This window comes from Carcharhinus amblyrhynchos, unplaced genomic scaffold (assembly GCF_965287045.1).
Source record: "Carcharhinus amblyrhynchos unplaced genomic scaffold, sCarAmb.v2.hapA scaffold_37, whole genome shotgun sequence".
Taxonomy (NCBI): Eukaryota; Metazoa; Chordata; class Chondrichthyes; order Carcharhiniformes; family Carcharhinidae; genus Carcharhinus; species Carcharhinus amblyrhynchos.
The window spans coordinates 10262152-10283991 of record NW_027649778.1 but is presented as its reverse complement, the minus strand read 5'-3'; the positions used below and the strand labels follow the sequence as shown (position 1 = coordinate 10283991).

At 45.6% G+C, this 21840-nt stretch overlaps 1 protein-coding gene across 3 annotated transcripts in view; it reads right to left on the bottom strand.

The window, feature by feature from the left end:
- The window catches only part of LOC145362126 (mitogen-activated protein kinase kinase kinase kinase 5-like), a 166398-nt gene that overhangs the window by 41934 nt on the left and 102624 nt on the right, over positions 1-21840 (bottom strand). For all 3 annotated transcript variants that reach the window (XM_080218178.1, XM_080218180.1, XM_080218179.1), the window contains 4 exons: positions 20973-21020; positions 19472-19514; positions 5422-5494; positions 4188-4319 (listed from right to left, as the gene is read on the bottom strand). In XM_080218178.1, the coding sequence (XP_080074304.1) occupies positions 4188-4319; positions 5422-5494; positions 19472-19514; positions 20973-21020 (296 nt within the window). The remainder of the gene's footprint in view (positions 1-4187; positions 4320-5421; positions 5495-19471; positions 19515-20972; positions 21021-21840) is intronic.

Here is a 21840-nt window from a genome sequence, read left to right as displayed (position 1 = left end):
ATTGTTGACTTGATGCATTTTGTAACCAACCCAAAGTCCGATGAGATTGTTAGAAAGTACTAACACTGACTGTGGTGATAACGAGAATGCTTATCGCCGCTGGTATCCATGTATAGGAACACTTCCTCGTGCAATGTCCAAAACTTAACAAGTAGCACCCTTAACAACTTGCTCTTAACATTGAGCACCCTTATGTCTCAGTGAAAAATTTGTGGATACAAGTGCAACTGAAGACTTGAGCACAAAATCCAGGCTGACATACCTAGTGCAGCACTGAGAGAGTGCTGCACAGTTGGAGGCCCCTGCCTATTGGCTTGGACAGTTGTAAAAGTCCCAGGTTGCAGTTTTGAAGAGGAAGACCAAAATTTATCCCACAGCAACCACCACTGAAGCAGATTGGAGGAGATATTTTGCTCAGGTGGTATCAGCCCGCTGTGTACAGTGATTGATACTCAGGGTGGGATTTTCCAGTTCTTCTCGTCAGTGGGACTTTCCAGTCCCACCGAGGTTGACCCCCCTCCCCACCCACACACACACTCACACACACGCACACACAGATACACTCACACACAACGGGTTCAGCTGCACCTCACAAGTAGCTATTGACTTTGGCAGGACTGGAAGGTCCTGTCAGTAGCAAATGGGGAGCTGCCTCTGCCACAGGAAAACCTACGGTGGGGTGGGCTGGAAAATCCCACCCCTTAATGGAATTAAATTTAGCTGCTTCCATTCTGCACCATTGTCTCAGATGAATTTCTACCCCAATATCCAGTCATTATCTCCTTGCGAGATCGTGCACTGACGGACCACCAACCTTAAAGCACTGACGACATTTTGAAAGGTAATTTGTTGGCCGCAAGCCACTTGGGACAGCGTGAGGCCATGAAAACCACTGTACGATTGCAAGTTCTGCATTTAACAGGAACGAGGGGTTAATTTTCTGGCTTCAGTTAGAACAAGTTCAAAAAAACATCTCATTGTGAAACTGCCACCCACTTCCTGGGCTACCCACGGTGTTAGAATGCCTGGTGAATCCCAGAGAGCGTGGGCTGGCCTAGACTGCAGCTGCAAGGAACGTTGCTTATTCCAGTCTGTTTAAAGGGCAGAGCACTGTTCAGGGGAGAGAGAGGTTTCTGAAACAGCCACCAAGGATCAAGAGCCCACAGTTGGCAGTTCCTGTGATCAGAGAGAGGGCTGTGCTACGAGCAGAGACTGAACATGATGGATTGACATTCTCTGGCTTAGAGTGATAGAGCCATAGAGGTTACAGCATGGAAACTTGCCCTTCAGCCCAACATGTCCATGCTGCCGTTTGCTTTAAACACCTAAGCTAGTCCCAATTACCCGCATTTGGCCCATATCCCTCCGTATCTATCTTACCAATGTAACTGTTTAACGTTTTTTAAAAGACAAAATTGTACCCACCTCTATTACTATCTCTGGCAGCTATTTCCAGACACTCACCACCTTCTGCGTGAAAAGATTGCTCTTCTGGACCCTCTTGTAATTCTCCCCTCTCATCTTGAACCTATGCTCTCTAGTTTTAGACTCCCCTATCTTTGAGAAAGGATATTGACTATCTAGCTGATCTATACCCCTCACTATTTTATAGACCTCTATAAGATCACCCTTCAGCCTTCTATGCTCCAGAGAAAAAAGTCCCAGTCTATCCAGCCTCTCCTTAAACTCAAACCATCAAGTCCCGGTAGTATCCTATCAAATCTCTTCTGCACTCTATCTAGTTTAATAGTATCCTTTCTGGGTGACCAGAACTGTACTCTGTATTCCAGGTGTGGCCTTACCAATGTCTTGTACAACTTCAACAAGACATCCCAAATCCTGTATTCAATGTTCTGACCAGTGAAACCAAGCTTTCTTCACCACTCTGTCCACCTGTGATTCCACTTTCAAGGAACTATGAACATGTACCCCTAGATCTCTTTGTTCTGTAACTCTCTCCAACGCCCTACTGTTAACTGACTAAGTCCTGCCTTGGCTCAGTCTACCAAAATGCATCACCTTGCATTTATCTAAATTAAACTCCATGTGCCATTCGTCAGCCCACTGGTCCAACTGATCAAGATCCAGTTGCAATCGGAGATAACCTTCTTCACTGTCCACTATGCCACCAATCTTGGTGTCATCTGCAAACTTTAGCCGAATGAGAAGTGAGCTCACTGAATTGTATAAAATTCTTAGGAAGACTTGACAGAGGTAGTGCTCAGAGATGTTCTCCGCTGCTATTGAGACTAGAACAAGAGGTCTTGCAGGATAAGGGGACATTTGGGATGAAGAGCAAGGTCTTGACTCAGAAGGCTGTGAATTTTTGGAATCCTCTACCCTAGAGATCTTTGACTGCTCCGTCATTGTGTATATTCAGGATGGAGACTGTTAGATTTCTTGGACATGCAAGGAATCAAGGAATGAAAAGATAAACACAAATATTCAACACAATTTTTGCCCCAGTACAAACCCCTGTCTCCCCTTCCCCCACTGGATCTTCTGTCACTTGATCTTTAGTTTTGCTTTCACTGAGCACTGACCTTTATTCTGCCATTAACACATTCTGATATGTTACCAACTACTGGCACTTCTCCTGCCATTAACGCTTCCTCTGTCTCATGACCTATACATCGTTGCTGCAATCTCTCCCAGCTCCCGCCGATCACTGATCTTCTATTCCACCCAGCTACTGCTCCACCAGTATACACTGTACAGTGTGTAATCCATCACACTTCTCCCTCTTTTTAGCTCTGAAGAAGTCATAGAGACTTGAAATGTTTAATCAATTATCTCTCTCCACTGACATGCTGAGTTTTTTTTCCAGCATTTTCTAAACATGTGGAAAGGGTTGGTGCAGAATTTCAACTGTAACCCTATTGAATGGCAGAGGACACAAAATCAAAGAATATGTGCAGGAGGTGGACAGATAGGCTTGAGGGGTGGGGGAGGGCAAGGGTGCATATGGCCTTCTCCTGCTCCCATTTCTTATATTCTTCTAAAGTATTCTCGCAAGAACCAGTCTGTACCAACTGAGTGAAATGACAACTAAATATGCAACACACAGCATTTTAACCAGCATATGACTTAACCCTGGAACTGTGAGAGATCTCAACAGAGATAAAGATGATTCAAGATTTTGGATTGGCAAAGCTTTCCATAAAACCATAGAAGCCTTACAGTGCAGAAGGGGGCCACTTGGTCCATTGAAGCTGTGCCAACTCGTTGACAGAGCATCTTACCCAGGCCCACCCCCTGCCCTTTCCCCGTATCCCCACACACTTATCCCACTACTCCCCCTAAGTCAGTGGGTATAGAAATCTGACACAAGTCATTTAAGATGCTCCACCCCATTCTCATACCCACAAAGACAAGAAACCACCTTACAATAAACCAGGAATTTACAGCGTACAATGCGATTGTGGACTTGTATCTATTGGGGAAACAGGCCGCAGCCTACACATCAGATTTGATATTTTTTGAACTTAAAGTAAAGTGAAGTTTATTGATTCGTGTCACAAGTAGAATGAATGCAAGCAAGCTTTGTCCACTGAGGCTAAGGGAGAAAAAAACTAGAGGACATGGGTTAAGGGTGAAGGGGGAAAACTTTAAAGGAAATATTGCGGGGGGAGGTTCTTCACACAGAAAGTGGTGGGAGTGTGGAATGAGCTGCCAGATGAAGTGATAAATGCAGGCTCACTTTTAACATTTAAGGAAAACTTGGACAGGTACATGGATGAGAGGGGTGTGGAGGGACATGGTCCAGGTGCAGGTCTGTGGGATTAGGCAGAAAAATGGTTCAGCACAGCCAAGAAGGGCCAAAGGGCCTGTTTCTGTGCTGTAATGTAACACTGCAATGAAGTCAGTGTGAAATTCCCCTCGTCACCACATTCTGGTGCCTGTTCGGGTCAATGCACCCAATCAGCATATCTTTCAGACTGTAACCCAGAGCACCTGGAGGAAACACACGCAGACACGGGGAGAATGTGCAAACTCCACACAGGCAATCACACAGCCAGGAATCAAACCCGGGTCCCTAGCGCTATGAGGCAGCAGTGCTAGCTACTGTGCCACCATGCCACCCATCTGCCTGAAATACAGTGAATGGAACAAGTCATCTATCCAAAATGTTTAGTTGGATCCTTCACTTCCAGTGAAAGTTGATTAAAATGGCAAATGGTACCCACCTCAAAGGATGAACGTCAAACATTGGGGGCTGCAGCTCCGCCAACTCAATGGCTGTGATGCCAACTGCCCAGATATCGCACAGCTCATTGTAACCACCTTTGAACTCCACAGCAGCAACTTCAGGAGCCATCCTGTGGGAGGATCCCAAAACAGACAGAGCATGAGAGGCAGTTATCAGTCAAATCACTTCTTGTACATGTCAATCCTCTGGAGTTAAACCCAGGCCAGATGGAGAGATGAAAGAGCGGGGGTTGAAAGAGAAGAGAGAATGGACAGAAGGATGAAGTCATGGGAAAATGGAGGGAGGGAGGGGTGGTGGTGAGATAATAATGATGATGTATATGAGTAATGCGGAGTAAAAATGTCTGGGTGCAGTATTTGGGAATGAATATGAGGGGTGACAGGGAAGATGGTGAAATGCAAGCAAACCATCATAAAGTTTTAATGTTTATTTATTAGTGTCACAAGTAGGCTTAAGGTGGCACAGCGGTTAGCACTGCTGCCTCACAGTGCCAGGGACCTGGGTTCAATTCCTGGATTGGGTCACTGTCTGTGTGGAGTTTGAACATTCTCCTCTGTCTGCGTGGGTTTCCTCTGGGTGCTCCGGTTTCCTCCCACACTCCTAAGATGTGTAAGTAATGTTGCTTGCCCATTGGTGTCAGGGGGATTAGCAGGGTAAATATGTGGGGTTACAGGGCCTGGGTGGGATCATTGTAGGTGCAGGCTCAATGGGCCAAATGGCCTCCTTCTGCACTGTAGGGATTCAATGATTCTTACATTAACACTGCAGCGAAGCTACAGTGAAAATCTCCTAGTCGCCAAACTCCAGGATCTGCTCGGGAACACTGAGGGAGAATTTAGCCTGGCCCATGCGCCTAACCAGCATGTTTTTCAGACTGTGGGAGGAAACTGGAGCACTCAGAAGAAACCCACGCAGATATGGAGAGAATGTGCAAACTCCGCAGACAGTGACCAAACCACATGAAATTATGAATATGGGGAGGAGCTGATGTTACACATATGCCCCTCAAGAGCCACTGGTGGAGGCCTTGGAGCCCCCTTCTCCCCTACAAAGGGCATTAGCCGGGGTCCATGCAGATGCTGATCTATCAGCTGCCAATCAAAGCAAAACTACAGAAAAAGGATCCCTTCAGAACACCTTCTCCCCTCCCCACCCCTTCGGGAATTTTGTCCCTCGAACAGCCTTCTCAAAACTCAGGAGTACAATCATACCAGTACGGTGTTCCGATGAAGGACATTCTTCGGGCAAAGGTGGCAGTGATTTGTGCTGAAATCCCAAAGTCAGCTGGAAAAGAGAGAGAGAGAGGTTTAATCACGTGGTGTAATGCTGAGATCTCGTCATCATTCATTACCACTCAGTTGGAAGTGGTCATTTCGTGTGGTTTTCCTGCCTGACCTTTGATGTGTATCTTGAAACATTAATTACATCCAGGCCAGGCCTTCCCTTCACACCCAGGATGTGTGCCCTTCACAAATCCAGCGCAGGCCTGGCCCCCCAGTTCAGGCCTGCAGTCCTGGCTGGGTCTGCCCCTCACACACTCAGGCCTGGCCAGACCCCTTGCACACTCAGGCCTTGTCCCTCACATACTCAGGCAAAGGTCCCAGACACACTCAGGCCTGGCCCCTCGCACACTCAGACAAGGTCCCTGACACACTCAGGCCTGGCCCCTTGCACACTCAGACAAGGTCCCTGACACACTCAGGCCTGGCTCCTTGCACACTCAGACAAGGCCCCTGACACACTCAGGCCTGGCCCCTCACATATTCAGGCAAGGTCCCTGACACACTCAGGCCTGGCCTCTCGCACACTCAGGCAAAGTCCCCGACACACTCGGGCCTGGACTGGCTCCTCGCATACTCAGGCAAGTTCCCGACACACTCGGGCCTGGCCTGGCCCCTCACACACTCGGGCCTGGCCTGGCCCCTCACACACTCGGGCCTGGCCAGGCCCTCTCACACTCAGGCCTGGCCCCTCGCACACTCAGCCCTGGATTTTTTCCTCATACATTTAGGCCACGCCAGGCCCCTTGCGTACTCAGGCTGGCCAGGCCCCTCGCACACTTAGGCCTGGCCTGGCCCCTCACATACTGAGGCCTGGCCTGGCCCCTTTCTCACTCTGGCCTGGTCTGGCCTCTCTCACACTCAGGCCTGGCTGGCTCTTCACACTGTCATGCCAGGCCTGCCCCTCATTATCAATATCCTGGGGGTTATTATTGACCAGAAACTGAATTGGACTAGTCATATAAATACAGTGATATATGGGCAGGTCAGACACAGAGTTCTGAAGAGTAACTTACTTCCTCACCCCCAGTGCCTATCCACCATCTATCTACAGGGCTGTAAGGAGTGGGATGGAATATTTTTCACTTGCCTGGATGATTGTAGTTCCTAAAACACTCAAGAGACTCGACACTATCAGAACAAAGCGACCCCATTGATTGGCACCCCATTCACAAACATTCACTCCCTTCACCACTCACATATTGGCTACCATGTGTACCATATACAATATGCACTGCAGGAACTCACCAGCGGTCCTTCAACAGAACATTCCAAACCCGCAACCGCTACCACCTAGAAGGATGGCAGCAAATGCCTGGGAACATTACCAACTGTGATTCTGCTCTAAGCCACACACCATCCTAATCTGGAACGACATTGCTGCTCCTTCACTGTTGCTGGGTCAAAATTCTAGAAGTCTCTTCCTCACAGCACTATGGGTGTACCTACACTATAGGAACTTTAGTGTGGTTAAGAAGGCAGCTCACCACCATCTTTTCAAGGGCAGTTAGGCATGGGCAATAAAGCTGGTCTAGCCAACGACACCAACATCCCATGAACAAATAAAAATAAACTCAGACCAGGCCTGCTGCTCACTAGACCCCCCCTCCCCGCTTCCCCCCAATCTCACACTCAAGACAGGACTGTCACACACAAAAGCTTGTGAGTATATTATCAAATAAATAGGTTGGACTAAAACCTGGTGTTGTCAGACTTTTTACTGTGTTTACGCCAGTCCAACGCCGGCATACCCACATCATGACACACAATAGGCCCAGTATTTCCTCAGATCCATGTCTGGCCTTCCCCTTACAGCCAGAATCCTGGTACATCAAGGCCAAGCCTCCCGTTGTGATAGGAACAGGCCACTCATACCTCCAGGGCAGGCAGGCCTTACTCATATCCAGGAAAGGCCTGCTCACAGGCTTTCACATACAGAACAGGCCTGCCTTTAAAAACAGCGAGGTTGTGTTGCAGTTGTATAGGGTGCTGGTGAGGACTAGCCCCTCACATACTCAGGCCTGGCCGCCCGCACACTCAGGCTTAGCCAGGCCCCTTGCACACTCAGGCTGGCCAGGCCCCTCACACACTCAGGCCTCATCCCTCACACACTCAGGCCAGGCCTGGTTCCTCACACACACACTGTACACCTGGAGTACTGTGCACAGTTTTGGTCTCTTTACTTGAGAAAGGATATACTGGCACTGGAGGGGGTGCAGAGGAGGTTCACTAGGTTGATTCTGGAATGGAGAGGGATGGCTTATGAGGAGAGACTGAGTAGAATGGGGTTATACTCCTCAGAATTCAGAAGAATGAGGGAATATTATAGAAACATATAAAATTATGAAGGGAATAGATAAGATAGAAGCAGGGAAGTTGTTTCTACTGGTGGGTGAAACTAAAACTAGGGGGCATAAAACTAGAAGGCCTCAAAATAAGGGGAAGTAGATTTAGGACTAAATTAAGAAGGAACTTCTTCACACAAAGGGTTGTGAATCTGTGGAATTCCGCCCAGTGAAGCAGTTGAGGCCACGTCATTGAATGTTTTCAAGGCAAGGATAGATAAGTTTTTCAACAGTAAAGGAATTAAGGATTATGGTGAGTGAGCGGGCAGGTAAGTGGAGCTGAGTTCACAAAAAGATCAGCTATGAGCTTATTGAATGGCAGGGCAGGTTCGAGAGGCCAGATGACCTGCTCCTAGTTCTTAAGTTCCTTCTCACACCCTGGACAGGCTTACCCCTCACACACAGGGCACCCCACAAGATTAGGCTTTCATTTTACACTGAGGTCACAAGTTCATATAGGTCTTCCTCTTGCACTGTGCCGTCTGCGTGGTATTCGCCACCTGTGTGGGTGTCTATTTTTGAAAGCAAGACAAAGGTAATGTTGTCAAGATTCTCTCTCCTCAATCTCCTGTCTGTAGAAAGATCAGATTCTGGGTCCTGGGCAGCCATTGCTGTTTTATCTGCAGTGAATTCAGTTAAAAAAAACCTCCAGCACCATGAGAAGGTGGAATACTTCTAAAACACCGCTTTTGTGAGGACAGGGAGAAATAAAATGGATTTGTGATGCTAACTATAATTCCATACAAGTTTCTTGTGATTCAGTCCTATGATCTGGGTTTTTAAGAGGACATTAGGAAGAGGAAGAGGCCATTCAGTCCCTTGACTCAGTCAGTGATATCTAGGACAACAAGAGAAACTCCCCTTTTCATGGGATATTTAATATGCACCTGAAGATGCAGCCTCAATTTAATGTCCCATATGAACAAGAGTAGTCCATTCAGCCCCTCAAGTCCCTTTCATCACTAGGCTACGTAAAGTTTATTTGAAGTTTAAAGTTTATTTATTAGTCACAAATAGGCTCACATCAACACTGCAATGAAGTTACTGTGAAAATCCCCTAGTCGCCACACTCCGGCACCTGTTCGGATACACATGCTAACCAGCATGTCTTTCAGACTAGCAATAAGATTACAGATAGTTAACCTTCTGGTGACATAGTCCAAAAATGTGCAGGTTAGGTGGATTGGCCATGCGAAATTGCCCCTTAGTGTCCAAAGATGTGAAGTTTATGTGGATTAGCTATGGTAAATTGCCCCTTAGTGTCCAAAGATGTGAAGTTTAGGTGGATTGGCCATGGTAAGTGTACGGGGATAGGGGAATGGGAGGGGCTGCGTGAGCTGCTTATTTGGAGATTCGGTGCAGACTCGATGGGCCGGCTGGCCTCTTGCTACACTGTGGAATTCTATTCTATTCTATTACTCCAAAGACTTAACTGTACAATCTTGCTGACATCCCAGTGCAGTGCTGTGGGTGTTCTGCACTGTTGGCAGTGCTCTCTTTCAGCTGAGCTGCTAAACTGAGGTCCATCTGCCCTCTCTGTAAAAGACCGACAGCACTATTTTGATGTAGAACAAGAGAGTTATCCCAAGTGTCCTGGCCAATATTTATCCCTTAATTTTATCTCTGAACTATATTGTCTGATCTTTAATCATTGCTGTTTGCGGTGATATGTAGTCATTATTCATTGTCGGAAATTCTGCAGTCCAGTTTGTATGTGACCAGCTCTCACAAATAGCAGTGAGATGATGGCCAGATAACCTGTCTTTATGATGCTGATTGGAGAATAACTATTGGTCAGGACATTGGGGGCAACTCCCCTGATCTTCTCTGAAATAGTGTCACAGGATCTTATACATGTAACTCAGGATGTATAAAGGAACCCATTGACTCCAGCTACACTTCTTGCTATCTCTGAAAAGCAGCCAGCATAATCAAGAACCCCATGCATCCTGAACATTCTCTCTTCCACCTTCTTATGTAGGGAAAAAGGGAGAGAAGTCTGAGGTCATGTATCAACCGACTCAAGAACAGCATCTACCCCGCTGCCTTCAAACTATCATATATTAAATTGATCTTTCTCTACGCCATATCTGTAACTGTAACACCATGTTCTGCACCCTCTCCTTTCTTTCTCCCTATGTACTCTATGAATGGTATGCTTTGTCTATGTAATGCACAAGAAACAATACTTTTCACTGTATCCCAAGAAATCAATTCATTTCAATTCAGTTGATCTGAAAGACAGCAATTCTAATGATGCAGCACTCCCTCGAAACTGCACTGGGAATATCAGTCCAGATTCTGTGTTAAAGAGCTGGATTTCCAAACTGGGTTCTCAAAGTCTGGATAATTTTCAGGTCCCACGCCCACATCGCAATCTACAAAAATAAATGCTCTAATTAGGCTGGCAGGTTCCATACTGAGTTTAATGGTGCTGAGCTCTGCAAAGGAACAGGAGCTACCTGAAGATGAAACAGCAGATGGCAGCCATGAAGGGACCTGCCACTGCCTTGCACAAGACAGAGAAAGAGGAGGCAGCACCTTGGAGTGCCAATGGCCTCACTAAGCACAACATGCCAGACAGTCAACTGAAACCTATTGAATCCTATCAGGTACAAAACTCCCCACTGCCAAAAACTTTCCATCATAGAAATAAATCACTTCACCGCTTCCTGCATTGAAGCCAACAGCAGCTTGTTTGGATTTGGCCATTTGTGAATTAAAAGTTGCCTCCCGGCTTTCCCTGGCCCAGTAATAAATTTCTCAAGACACTTAACAGGCCATTAAAGTTGAGTGTGGTTGGCACTGTGGCACAGTGGTTAGCACTGCTGCCTGATAGCGCCAGGGATCCAGGTTTGATTCCACTGTCCATGTAAAGTTTGCATATTCTCCCATGTCTGCATGGGTTTCCTCCAGGTGGTCCGGTTTCCTCCCACAATCCAAAGATATGCTGGTTAAGTGCAGCTCCTGCTCCTACATTCACTGGTGAATGAAAATCCCAGTCGAACATTGGAATTCTACTGCCCCACCTGCCACTGAATTGCAGTGAGCGAGGGGTGGACAACGAAAATGTCCGTTGACCCTGGGGTAGGAATTTCCGGTTTCGCTTGAGTGAGGCAGTAAAATCCTGCCTGAAGTCTCTGGAGTGGGAGCTTGAACTCATCACATTCTGACTCCGAGGTGAGAGTGCATGCTCACTCAGCCAAGCTGACAGAGGGTATGTGGTACTTTGGGAATAACCTAAGGTCCCGGTGCGCAGTTTGGATATACTTTAGAGCTTAAAGGGGGCAAGAGAGCCGCAAATGACGACAGCTTCTGGTAACATGTTCCAGTATAGGGGTGAAATTTCGTCAGTGATGCTCTGCTGTGGGGTATTGATGGGAGTGTCTTGTGGGATTCCCCGCTTGGGGGGTTCCCCAGTAACCTGTTGGATCTGACTCATTCAACGACAGACAAAGTAAAACAGGCCTGTATTAGAAATGGGTGTGGGTGACTTTTACAAAGGTCAAGATTCAAATGTAGTCAGATTATAGTCATGGATTAAACATCCTAAACCTGAGAGGAAAATATGTGAGCACTAAAATCTACGTGGGTGATATTAGTGGAAGAACTGTATGTGTAGAGCCACGTCCAGTGAGAATGACTTGCCATCTGGTTCTTCGAGTAATAAGTCTTTTACCTAGTATTGCCTACCTCAATAAGGTTACATGGAGTTATAGAAGATGGAGACAGCCATTCAACCCATCCAGTCTTTGATCGTCTTCATCCTCCATCCAGCAACATCTTATATCCATGTGGTCACTCACTTACCATATCACTTTATCCTCTTCTTTTCATCAACCCACCTATCCATATTGATATGATCTCTACTTCAATCATTAAATGTGTTAAATATATTCTACAGGCTCAAAACTCTGTAGAGTAGTCCCTTCTATCATTGGAAGTAATTTGCTTCTATCTTTTCTCATAGAATCATGCAGTGCCGAAGGAGGCCATTCGGTCCATCGAGCATGCACCAACTCTCCAACAGAGCAACCACCCAGGCCATATCCTTTAGCACCATGTATTTACTTGCTTATCTTCCTAACCCACACATCTTTGAACGCTAAGGGACAAATTAGCATGGCCAGTCCACCTTATCAGCAGATCTTTGAACTGTGGGAAGAAACAAGAAGACCTGGAGGAAACCCACACAGACACAGGAAGAATGTGCAAACTCATTCACCCAAGGCTGGAATTGAACCTGGATCCCTGATATTTTGAGGCAGCAGTGCTAAACACTGTGCCATCGTGCTGTCCATCCAGTCATCTTAATCTGCTGTGTGTTCTAACAATATTCTGGCGACACACTTTAAGAAGGATGTTGAGGCCTTGGACAGCGTTCAGAGACGGTTTGCTAGGGTGAGTTTTAAAGTTTATTTATTAGTGTCACAAATAGGCTTACATTAACACTGCAATGAAGTTGTTGTGAAAATCCCCTAGTCGCCACACTCCGGTGCTTGTTCGGGTACACTGAGGGAGAATTTGGCATGGTCATTCCACCTAACCAGCACTGACCACAATTGCACCCAGGACATATCAGTCACAGTCCCATGCATTTGCCCTAGCTAATCCCCCTGATACTAATGGACAATTTATCATGGCCAATCAACCTTACCTGCATTGTTCCTTTGGAGCACAGCAGAGAGGCAGTGATTGGTGAGGGGAGAGCTTGAGGGTAAGCTACAGTGATTTTTTTTAACTAACCTCTTTAGTTTTTTTTAAATTTTAAACCGGAAAGTGGAAGAAGTCACAGGGAGGCCTGGGTAGTAGTTTTTTTCTCTCTCCCCCCATAAATTGGAATGGCGAGGAATCCCGATACTCTACACTTGTAGAATATCCCCCCTCCCCTCTCCTCTAACCTAAAAGAAAAGAGTGACTTGGAGTGAGAGCAAGTAAGTTTTTTTGTGTTTCTTGATAAGGGACGTATTAGGGATGGCAGTGCAGGCAGTGCGATGTTCCTCCTGTGGGATGTTTGAGGTGAGGGACACCGGTAGTGACCCGGCTGAGTACACCTGCAGGAAGTGCATCCAATTCCAGCTCCTTGAGGACTGTGTTAGAGACCTGGAGCTGAAACTGGAGGAACTAAGAATCATTCAGGAAGCAGAGGCAACTATTGATAAAAGTTACAGGGAGATAGTTACTCCTAAAAGTGATACATGGGTGACTGCTACAAAGGGTAAGAAGCAGTCAGAGCAGTGATCCCCCGAGGCTGTTCCTCTCCAAAATAAGTACTCTGTTTTGGATGCTGTTGGGGAGGAAGACTCAACGGGGGTAAGCCATGGGGTACAGGTCTCGAGAGTAGAGCCTGTCCTTGATGCTCAGGTGGGAAGGGGGAAGAAGAGAACAGGATTAATGATTGGGGATTCCATAGTTAAAGGGACAGATAGGAGAGTCTGATGGAACGAGCGAGACTCACGGTTGGTATGTTGCCTCCCAGGTGCCAGGGTCCGTGATGTCTCTGATTGAGTGTTCGAGATCCTTAAGGGGGAGGGGAACCATGTAGGCACCCATGACGTAGGTAGGAAAAGGGACGGGGATGTAAGACAGAAATTCGGGGAGTTAGGGTGGAAGCTTAGGGCTAAAACAAACAGAGTTGTTATCTCTGGTTTGTTACCTGTGCCCGGGATAGCGTGGAGAAGAATAGAGAGAGAGAACATTTGAACTCGTGGTTAAAGGAATGGTGCAGGAAGGAGGGTTTCAGATACTTGGACAATTGAGGCTCATTCTAGGGTAGGTGGGACCTCTACAAAAGGGATGGTCAGCACCTGAACCAGAGGGGTACTAATATCTTGGGGGGAAAAATTGCCAATGCTATTCGGGGGGGGTTTAAACTGATTCAGAGGGGAGAATGGGAACCTGAATTGTAACTCCAGTGTACAGGAGGATGAGAATAGGGAGGCCATGGATAAGGTTTCTAGGTCATAGCAGTGTATTGGCAGGCTGGAGGGTTGTTTGAAGTGTGTATACTTTAATGCGAGGAGCATACGCAATAAGGTGGATGAACTTGCAGCCTGGATTGGTGTTTGGGACTTTGATGTTGTGGCCATTTCAGAGACATGGATAGAGCAGGGACAGGAATGGTTGTTGAAGGTTCCAGGGTTCAGATGTTTCAGTCAGAGCAGAGAATGTGGTAGAAGAGGGGGAGGCGTGGCATTGTTAGTCAAGGACAGTATTATGGTGGCAGAAAGGACGTTTGATGTGGACCTGTCTATTGAGGTAGTATGGGCTGAGATTAGAAACAGGAAAGGAGAGGTCACCCTGCTGGGAGTTTTTTATAGGCCTCCAAAAAGTTCCAGAGATGTAGAGGAAAGGATTGCAAAGATGATCTTGGATAGGAGCGAAAGTAACAAGGTAGTTGTTATGGGGGACTTTAACCTTACAAATATCGATTGGAAAAGCTATAATTCAAGTATGTTAGAGGGGTCAGTTTTTGTCCAATGTGTGCAGGAAGGTTTCCTGACACAGTATGTAGATAGGCCAACAAGAGGTGAGGCTACATTGGATTTGGTACTGGGTAATGAACCAGACCAGGTGTTAGACTTAGAGGTAGGTAAGCACTTTGGTGATAGTGACCACAATTCGGTTACGTTTATCTTAGTGATGGAAAGGGATAGGTATATACCGGGGGCAGAAGTTATAGCTGGGGGAAAGGTAATCATGAGGCTATTAGGCAAGATTTAGGATACATAGGTTGGAGTAGGAAACTGCAGGGGCTGGGAACAACTGAAATGTGGAGCTTGTTCAAGGAGCAGCTACTGCGAGTCCTTGATAAATATGTACCTGTCAGGCAGGGAGGAAGTGGTCGAGCAAGGGAACCGTGGTGTACTAAGGAAGTTGAATCTCTGGTAAAGAGGAAGAAGGAGGCTTATGTAAAGGTGAAGTCTCAGTTAGGGCACTGGAGAGTTACAAATTAGCCAGGAAGGAGCTAAAGAGAGAGTTAAGAGGAGCTAGAAGAGGACATGAGAAGACTTTGGCGGATAGGATCAAGGAGAAACCTAAAGCTTTCTATAGGTATGTCAAGAATAAAAGATTGGTTAGGGCAAGATTAGGGCCATCAGAGACAGTAGTGGGAAGTTGTGCGTGGAGCCTGAAGAGATAGGAGAGGCACTAAATGAATATTTTTTGCAGGAAAAAGTCAATGTAGTCGAGGAGAATACTGAGATACAGACTTTTAGACTAGACGGGATTGAGGTAATAAGGAGGAGGTGTTAGCAATCCTTGAGAGTATGAAAATAGATAAGTCCCCTGGGCCGGATGGGATTTACCCTAGGATTCTCTGGGAGGCTAGAGAGGAGATTGCAGAACCTTTGGCTTTGATCTTCATGTCGTCATTGGCTACAGGTATAGTGCCGGAAGACTGGAGGATAGCAAATGTTGTCCCCTTGTTCAAGAAAGGGAGTAGAGACGATCCTGGGAATTATAGACTGGTGAGCCTTACTTCTGTTGTGGGCAAAGTTTTGGAAAGAATTATAAGGGATAGGATTTATAATCATCTAGAGAGAAATAAATTGATTAGGGATAGTCAACATTGTTTTGAGAAGGGTAGGTCGTGCCTCACAAACCTTATCGACTTTTTTGAAAAGGTGACCAAGGAGATGGATAAGGGTAAGGCAGTTGACGTGGTGTATATGGATTTTAGCAAAGCTTTGATAAGGTTCCCCATGGTAGGCTACTGCAGAAAATGCAGATGCATGGGATTGAGGGTGATTTAGCAGTTTGGATCAGGAATTGGCTAGCTGATGGAAGACAGAGGGTGGTGGTTGATGGGAAATATTCAACCTGGAGTTCAGTTACAAGTGGTGTACCTCAGGGATCTGTTTTGGGGCCACTGCTGTTTGTCATTTTTATAAATGACCTTGGTGAGGGTATAGAAGGATGGGTTAGTAAATTTCCTGACGACACCAAAGTCGGAAGAGTTGTAGACAGTGAGGATGGATGTTACAGTTTGCAGAGGGACGTAGATAAGCTGCAGAACTGGGCTGAGAGGTGGCAAATGATGTTTAATGCGGAGAAGTGTGAGGTGATTCACTTTGGTAAGAGTAACAGGATTACAGAATATAGGGCTAATGGAAGGACTCTTGGTAGTGTCGATGAGCAGAGAGACCTCGGTGTACATGTGCATAGATCCCTGAAAGTTGGCACCCAGGTTGATAAGGTTGTTAAGAAGGCGTACGGTGTGTTAACTTTTATCGGTAGAGGGATTGAATTTCAGAGCCATGAGGTCATGTTGCAATTGTACAAAACTCTGGTGTGGCCGCACTTGGAGTATTGTGTACAGTTCTGGTTGCTGCATTATAAGAAAGATGTGGAAGCGTTGGAAAGGGTGCAGAGGAGGTTTACCAGGATGTTGCCTGGTATGGTGGGAAGGTCTTATGAGGAAAGGCTGAGGGACTTGAGGTTATTTTCGTCAGAGAGAAGAAGGTTAAGAGGTGACCTAATTGAGGCATACAAGATGATCAGAGGATTAGATAGGGTGGACAGTGAGAGCCTTTTTCCTCGGATGGTGATGGCTAACACGAGGGGACATAGCTTTAAATTGAGGGGTGGTAATTATAGGACGGATGTCAGAGGTAGGTTCTTTACTCAGAGGGTAGTAAGGGCATGGAATGCCCTGCCTGCAGCAGTTGTGGACTCGCCAACTTTAAGGGCGTTCAAATGGTCAGTGGATAGGCATATGGATAATATTGGAATAGTTTAGGTTAGAAGGTCATTAGATTGGTTCCACTGGTCGGCGCAACATCGAGGGCCGAAGGGCCTGTACTGCGTGTTCTATGTTTATGTTCTATGCATATCTTTGGAGTGTGGGAGGGAACTGGAGCATCCAGAGGAAACCCATGCAGACACGGGGAGAACGTGCAGACTCGACAAGCTGGGAATCGAACCCTGTGAAGCAGCAGTGATAACCACTGTGCCACCCGATACCAAGTTAGGGAAATTTCAGCTTTGTGGAGAGATTGCAGGAGCGGACAATGTTGAAGATGCATGGAAGTATTTGAAATGATGAAGGGTTTTGATACAGCAAAGTAGGTGAGCTGCTTCTTCTGACAGATATTACAGATTTAAAATAATTGGTAAAAGGACTATAGACAGATTAAGGATTGTCCCCCCTCCCCCGCAACCACATAAAGGGCTTTTGTGATTTGCAATGCATTATCTGAAAGTGTGATACAAGACAAGTGAACATGTGAGAACCAATCTGTAAAGTTATGGGGAAGAAGCCAGGGAGAGGACAATATATTGTTGAAAGTTCTTTCGAAAAGTTGGCACAAAGCAGGAAGGGCTGAATCGGCCCTGTCTGTGTCATATGAACCTATGAATCATTTATCGCCCAGCCAATACCTAAAATAGATTATCAAATTTTTGTTTGTGGGATCTTGCTGTGCACTGCTTGGCTTCTGCTGGTGTTTCTTGCAGCAGTGACTATGCTTCATAAAGTACTGTATTGGCTGAAAAGGCTAGCACTTGGGTGGCTAGAGAAACGCAAGTCATTCTTGTGTATAAAACAAATAGCAATGGGTTGCTCAGGCTTTGAGGGTTCGATTGCCAGGAGTCAGAGGTGAGGGGTCACGTGCAGATTGGATGATCCTGAGATGCAACATGGTTTCCTTCAAAACCACCCAACTTCAAAAAAAAATCCTTTTTGCTGTATCAGCATGGTCTTCAGACCCAGTCAATCCCTATAGTCTGCCAGTGCGAGATTGCTTGCCAGCATACACTTTAGTCCCTGTGCCAACCCTGTCAGTTTCAGAAAAAAATGGAACTCTCTTCTGATATTGGAAACTGCCATTATGAAGCACTGACATCGGTTAGAGAACTGGACTAAAAGCTGTCGAGACCAATTGATTAGATGCTCTTAATTCCAGTCTCCACATTAGAAAAAAGTACATTGAGCGACTTGAAGGAAATAGTTGCAAGAATAACAACAGAACTGAGAAATTATACCCTTCAGGAAAGATGGAACAAGCTGGGGCACTTCTCTCTGGAAAAACAAAGGGTGAGAGGTGAACTAATCGAGATCTTGTCAAGATCTGAAAAGATTTGATAGAGTGGATGTGGAGAAGATGTTTCCCACTTGTAGAGAAGACCAATACTGGCAGCCATAAATAGAAGATAATGATTAGTAAATCCAGTAGGGAATTCAGAAGAAACTTCTTTACCCGTGGAGGGGTGAGAAGGTAGAACTCTCTGCTACAAGATGGGTTGAAGGCAAAAAATGTGACCGGTACACTGTTGGGGTTGGATAGAAAGTAAATAGGTGGATGTGTAAGCACTGGCATTGAATTGTTGTTATGTTATATACTCTTTCCAACAGTAGATTTTGCAGAAACTTGCTCCCATGTTCTTGTCACCGTCAAAGACGAAGTTTAACTGCTGGTTGACCAAGCACCCAACAACTTTATTTGAAAAAGCTGACTAATTATTTTCTGTTGCATTCAAATTTCGTGGCTTGAGCTATTAGATGATGAGCTTAGTGGTGCGGGTGACCTTATAAATGATTGTGTGCTTGTCTAACTCCTAAAATTGCTGTCAAATTTCTTTTCGGAATGACAATGAAAATGCAGATTTAAGGGTAGATTTTATGAATTTGATGTAAAGTCCCACCACTGTCAATCCTGATGATTAACTCATGACAAAGATTAGTTTAGATTTGTGAACTGTAAGCCTTGATTTTCCTGGGGTAAACACCCCCTGATCAACACACAGGAAGCCCCAGAACTGTTTGATGGGATAGTATAACTATAGAATCCCTACAGTGCTGAAGGAGGTCATTCGGTCCATCGAGTTTCACCGACTCTCTGAAAGAATATCTTATCCAAGCCCACTCCACCCCTGTAACCCGTGCATTTACTTTTGCTAATCCACCTAACCTACATATCCCTGGGCACACTAAGGGGCAATTTAGCATGGCCAGTCCACCTAACCTGCACATCTTTGGAATATGTAAGAGAAAGCCCGAGCACCTGAAGGAATCCCATGCAGACACTGGGAGAACATGCAAAGGAGAACATGCAAACGCCACAGAGACAGTCACCCAAGGTTGGAATTGATCCTGGGTCCCTGGTGCTATGAGACAACAGTCCTAACCACTGTGCCAGAGAACTTTATATCTAACTCGTACTGTAGATATCCAAGAAGTGTTGGGCAGTACAGTAGCACAGTGGTTAGCACTGCTGCTTCACAGCTCCAGGGACCTGAGTTCGATTCCCGGCTCAGGTCACTGTCTGTGTGGAGTTTGCACATTCTCTTCATGTCTGCGTGGGTTTCCTCCAGGTGCTCCGGTTTCCAACCACGGTCCAAAGATGTGCGGGTTAGGTTGATTGGCTATGCTAAAAATTGCCCCTTAGTGTCCTGAGATATGTAGGTTAGAGGGATTAATGTGTAAATATGTAGGCATATTAGGTAGGGCCTGGGTGGGACTGTGGACGGTGCAGACTTGATGGGCTGAATGGCCTCTTTCTGCACTGTAGGGTTTCTATCATTTCTATGTTCATTGGAACAGTGTAGAGGAAGCATTGTCATATCTGAATCATGCTGCCCCTTCAGTGGGAGCAATGGTGAAAGGTAGGATGTAACAACATACATGTGTGACTCACCTAATTTTACATCCCCGTTGTCATTGATAAGAATATTTGCTCCCTGCAGAGAGAATAGGCTAAAGTTAATCAAAAGGCAAGTCATTCTCCATGCACATTATCAATTTATGGTACAGGCATGTTCATGTGTCCACATGCCCATGTGTCAACATAGACTCATTGTTGACATGGGTGCACACTCAGGCATACACATGTGAGCATATACTCAGACACACATACATATATGAGGCAATTTGGTAGATTTAATAAATAAATATAAGAACATAATATTAATGCTGGTGAAGTTAAAACTAAGTCATAGCAGCTTTGTTAACTGGTCATGAACTTTGACAAAGGGTCACCTGAACTTGAAATGTCAGCTCTTTCCTCTTCTTACAGATGCTGCCAGACCTGCTGAGATTTTCCAGCATTTTCTCTTTTGGTTTTAGATTCCAGCATCCGCAGTAATTTGCTTTTATTGAGAGTTTATGAGATTGTCAAAGTCAACACTACTCCAACGTCTCAGTGGCCCAACTATCCCCCATTTATATTATTTTGAGCATAATCAAATCAAACAAAGGAAAAAAATAAAGCAAATTGACTCTGGAACAAATTAAATTAAAGGGCCAGCCCGTACATCACCTGGATAACAATGTCATTGCTATTTAAACCTTAATAATATAATTAATGAGACATGAATTTGCAATGATAAAAGATAGGAGCAGGAGTCGGCCATTCAGCCCTTTGTGTCCACTCCGCCTTCAATGACCTATCTTCTCTTCAACACCATTTTCCCCCACTATCCCTGTTTTTAATGTGTAGAAATCTACCAGTCCCAGACTTGAACGACGGAGCCTCCACAGCTCTCTGGGACAGGGAATTCCAAACATTCACCATCGTCTGAGTGAAGAACTTCCTCCTCATCTCAATCCTAAATGACCTGCCCCTTATCCTGAGACTGCGTCACCATGTTCCAGACATGCCACCAGTCATGGGAAACCTCCTCCCTGCATCTCCAGAGAATGAAGGCCCAATCTTAATTTAATCGCTCCTCAGAGGACAATCCCTCCATCCCAGGAAGCAATTTAGTGAACCTTCAATTGCCTGCACCTCCAGATTCCTGAATGGCCTAGCTCAATTTTAGAGTTAATAGTATCTATGTCTTTTCATTTGAAATGCCTTTCTCAGTGTTTTATCCACTTTAAAAGCTCAGGTCAAATACTATAGCTAATGTGCAGTTGAAAATCTTGTGCAAGGCCACACATGCCTTGTCACAGATATTACTTACTATTGCCATATTTCATCTTTTCTATCAGCAGGTACCAACGTAACTTGCTACAGTATCTCTATCTCCTATTCAATTTTGCTATGTCAGCTGTCACAGTGCAGTCACAGACTCAGGTCACTAGATGACTCAGCACAGCAAATTGTTTTTGAAATTTCTATCAATTTTATCACCATCTTATCAATATAAAAAAACTTATATTATAAATCAATAAAAATTGATGTTGGGATAACCTACCTTGATATCTCGATGTATCTTCCCCTGGTTGTGCAGATATTCCAAACCCTAAAAAGAAACAAAGTTAAAAATAATGTAAATTAGAGTTTAATTCAAAGCTTTTGCCCAGCTCTCCTACTCTCCCTCCTCAGGCATTGATTCATGGAGGTTGCAACACAGAAGGAGGCCGTACGTGGCGGTGATGGTCTCGTGGTATTGTCACTAGACTATCGATCCAGAAATCCAGGTAATGTTCTGGGGCCCAGGTTCAAACTCCACACATACAGTGCAGAAGGAGGCCATTTGGCCCATCAAACCTGCACCAACAACCATCCCAGCCAGGCCCTAAGCCTGTAATCCCACGTATTGACCCTACTAGTCCCCTTGACACTAAGGGGCAATTTTGCATGGCCAATCAACCTAACCCACGCATCTTTGGACTGTGGAAGGAAACCAGAGCACCTGGCGGATGGGGACAGACATGGGAGGAATATGCAAACTCCACACAGACAGTAACCTGAGGCTGTAATCGAACCTGGGTCCCGAGCTCAGTGAGACAGCAGTGCTAACCGCTGTGCCACTGTGCTGCCCATCCAGATGGTGGAACTTGAATTCTATAAAAAATATCTGGAACTAAGAGCGTACTGATGACCATGAAATCATTGTCAATTATCGGAAAAACCCATTTGGTTCACTGATATCTTTTAGGGAAGGAAATCTGCCGATCTGGCCTCCATGTGAGTCCAGAGCCACAGAAATGTGATTGACTCTGAACTGCTCTTGGGCAACTAGGGATGGGCAATAAATGCTGGCCCATGTCACAAATAATTAATAAAAGAAAAGTTCAGTCCATTGTATCTGTGCCAGAGTTACGGCTGCTGAGGCTTTG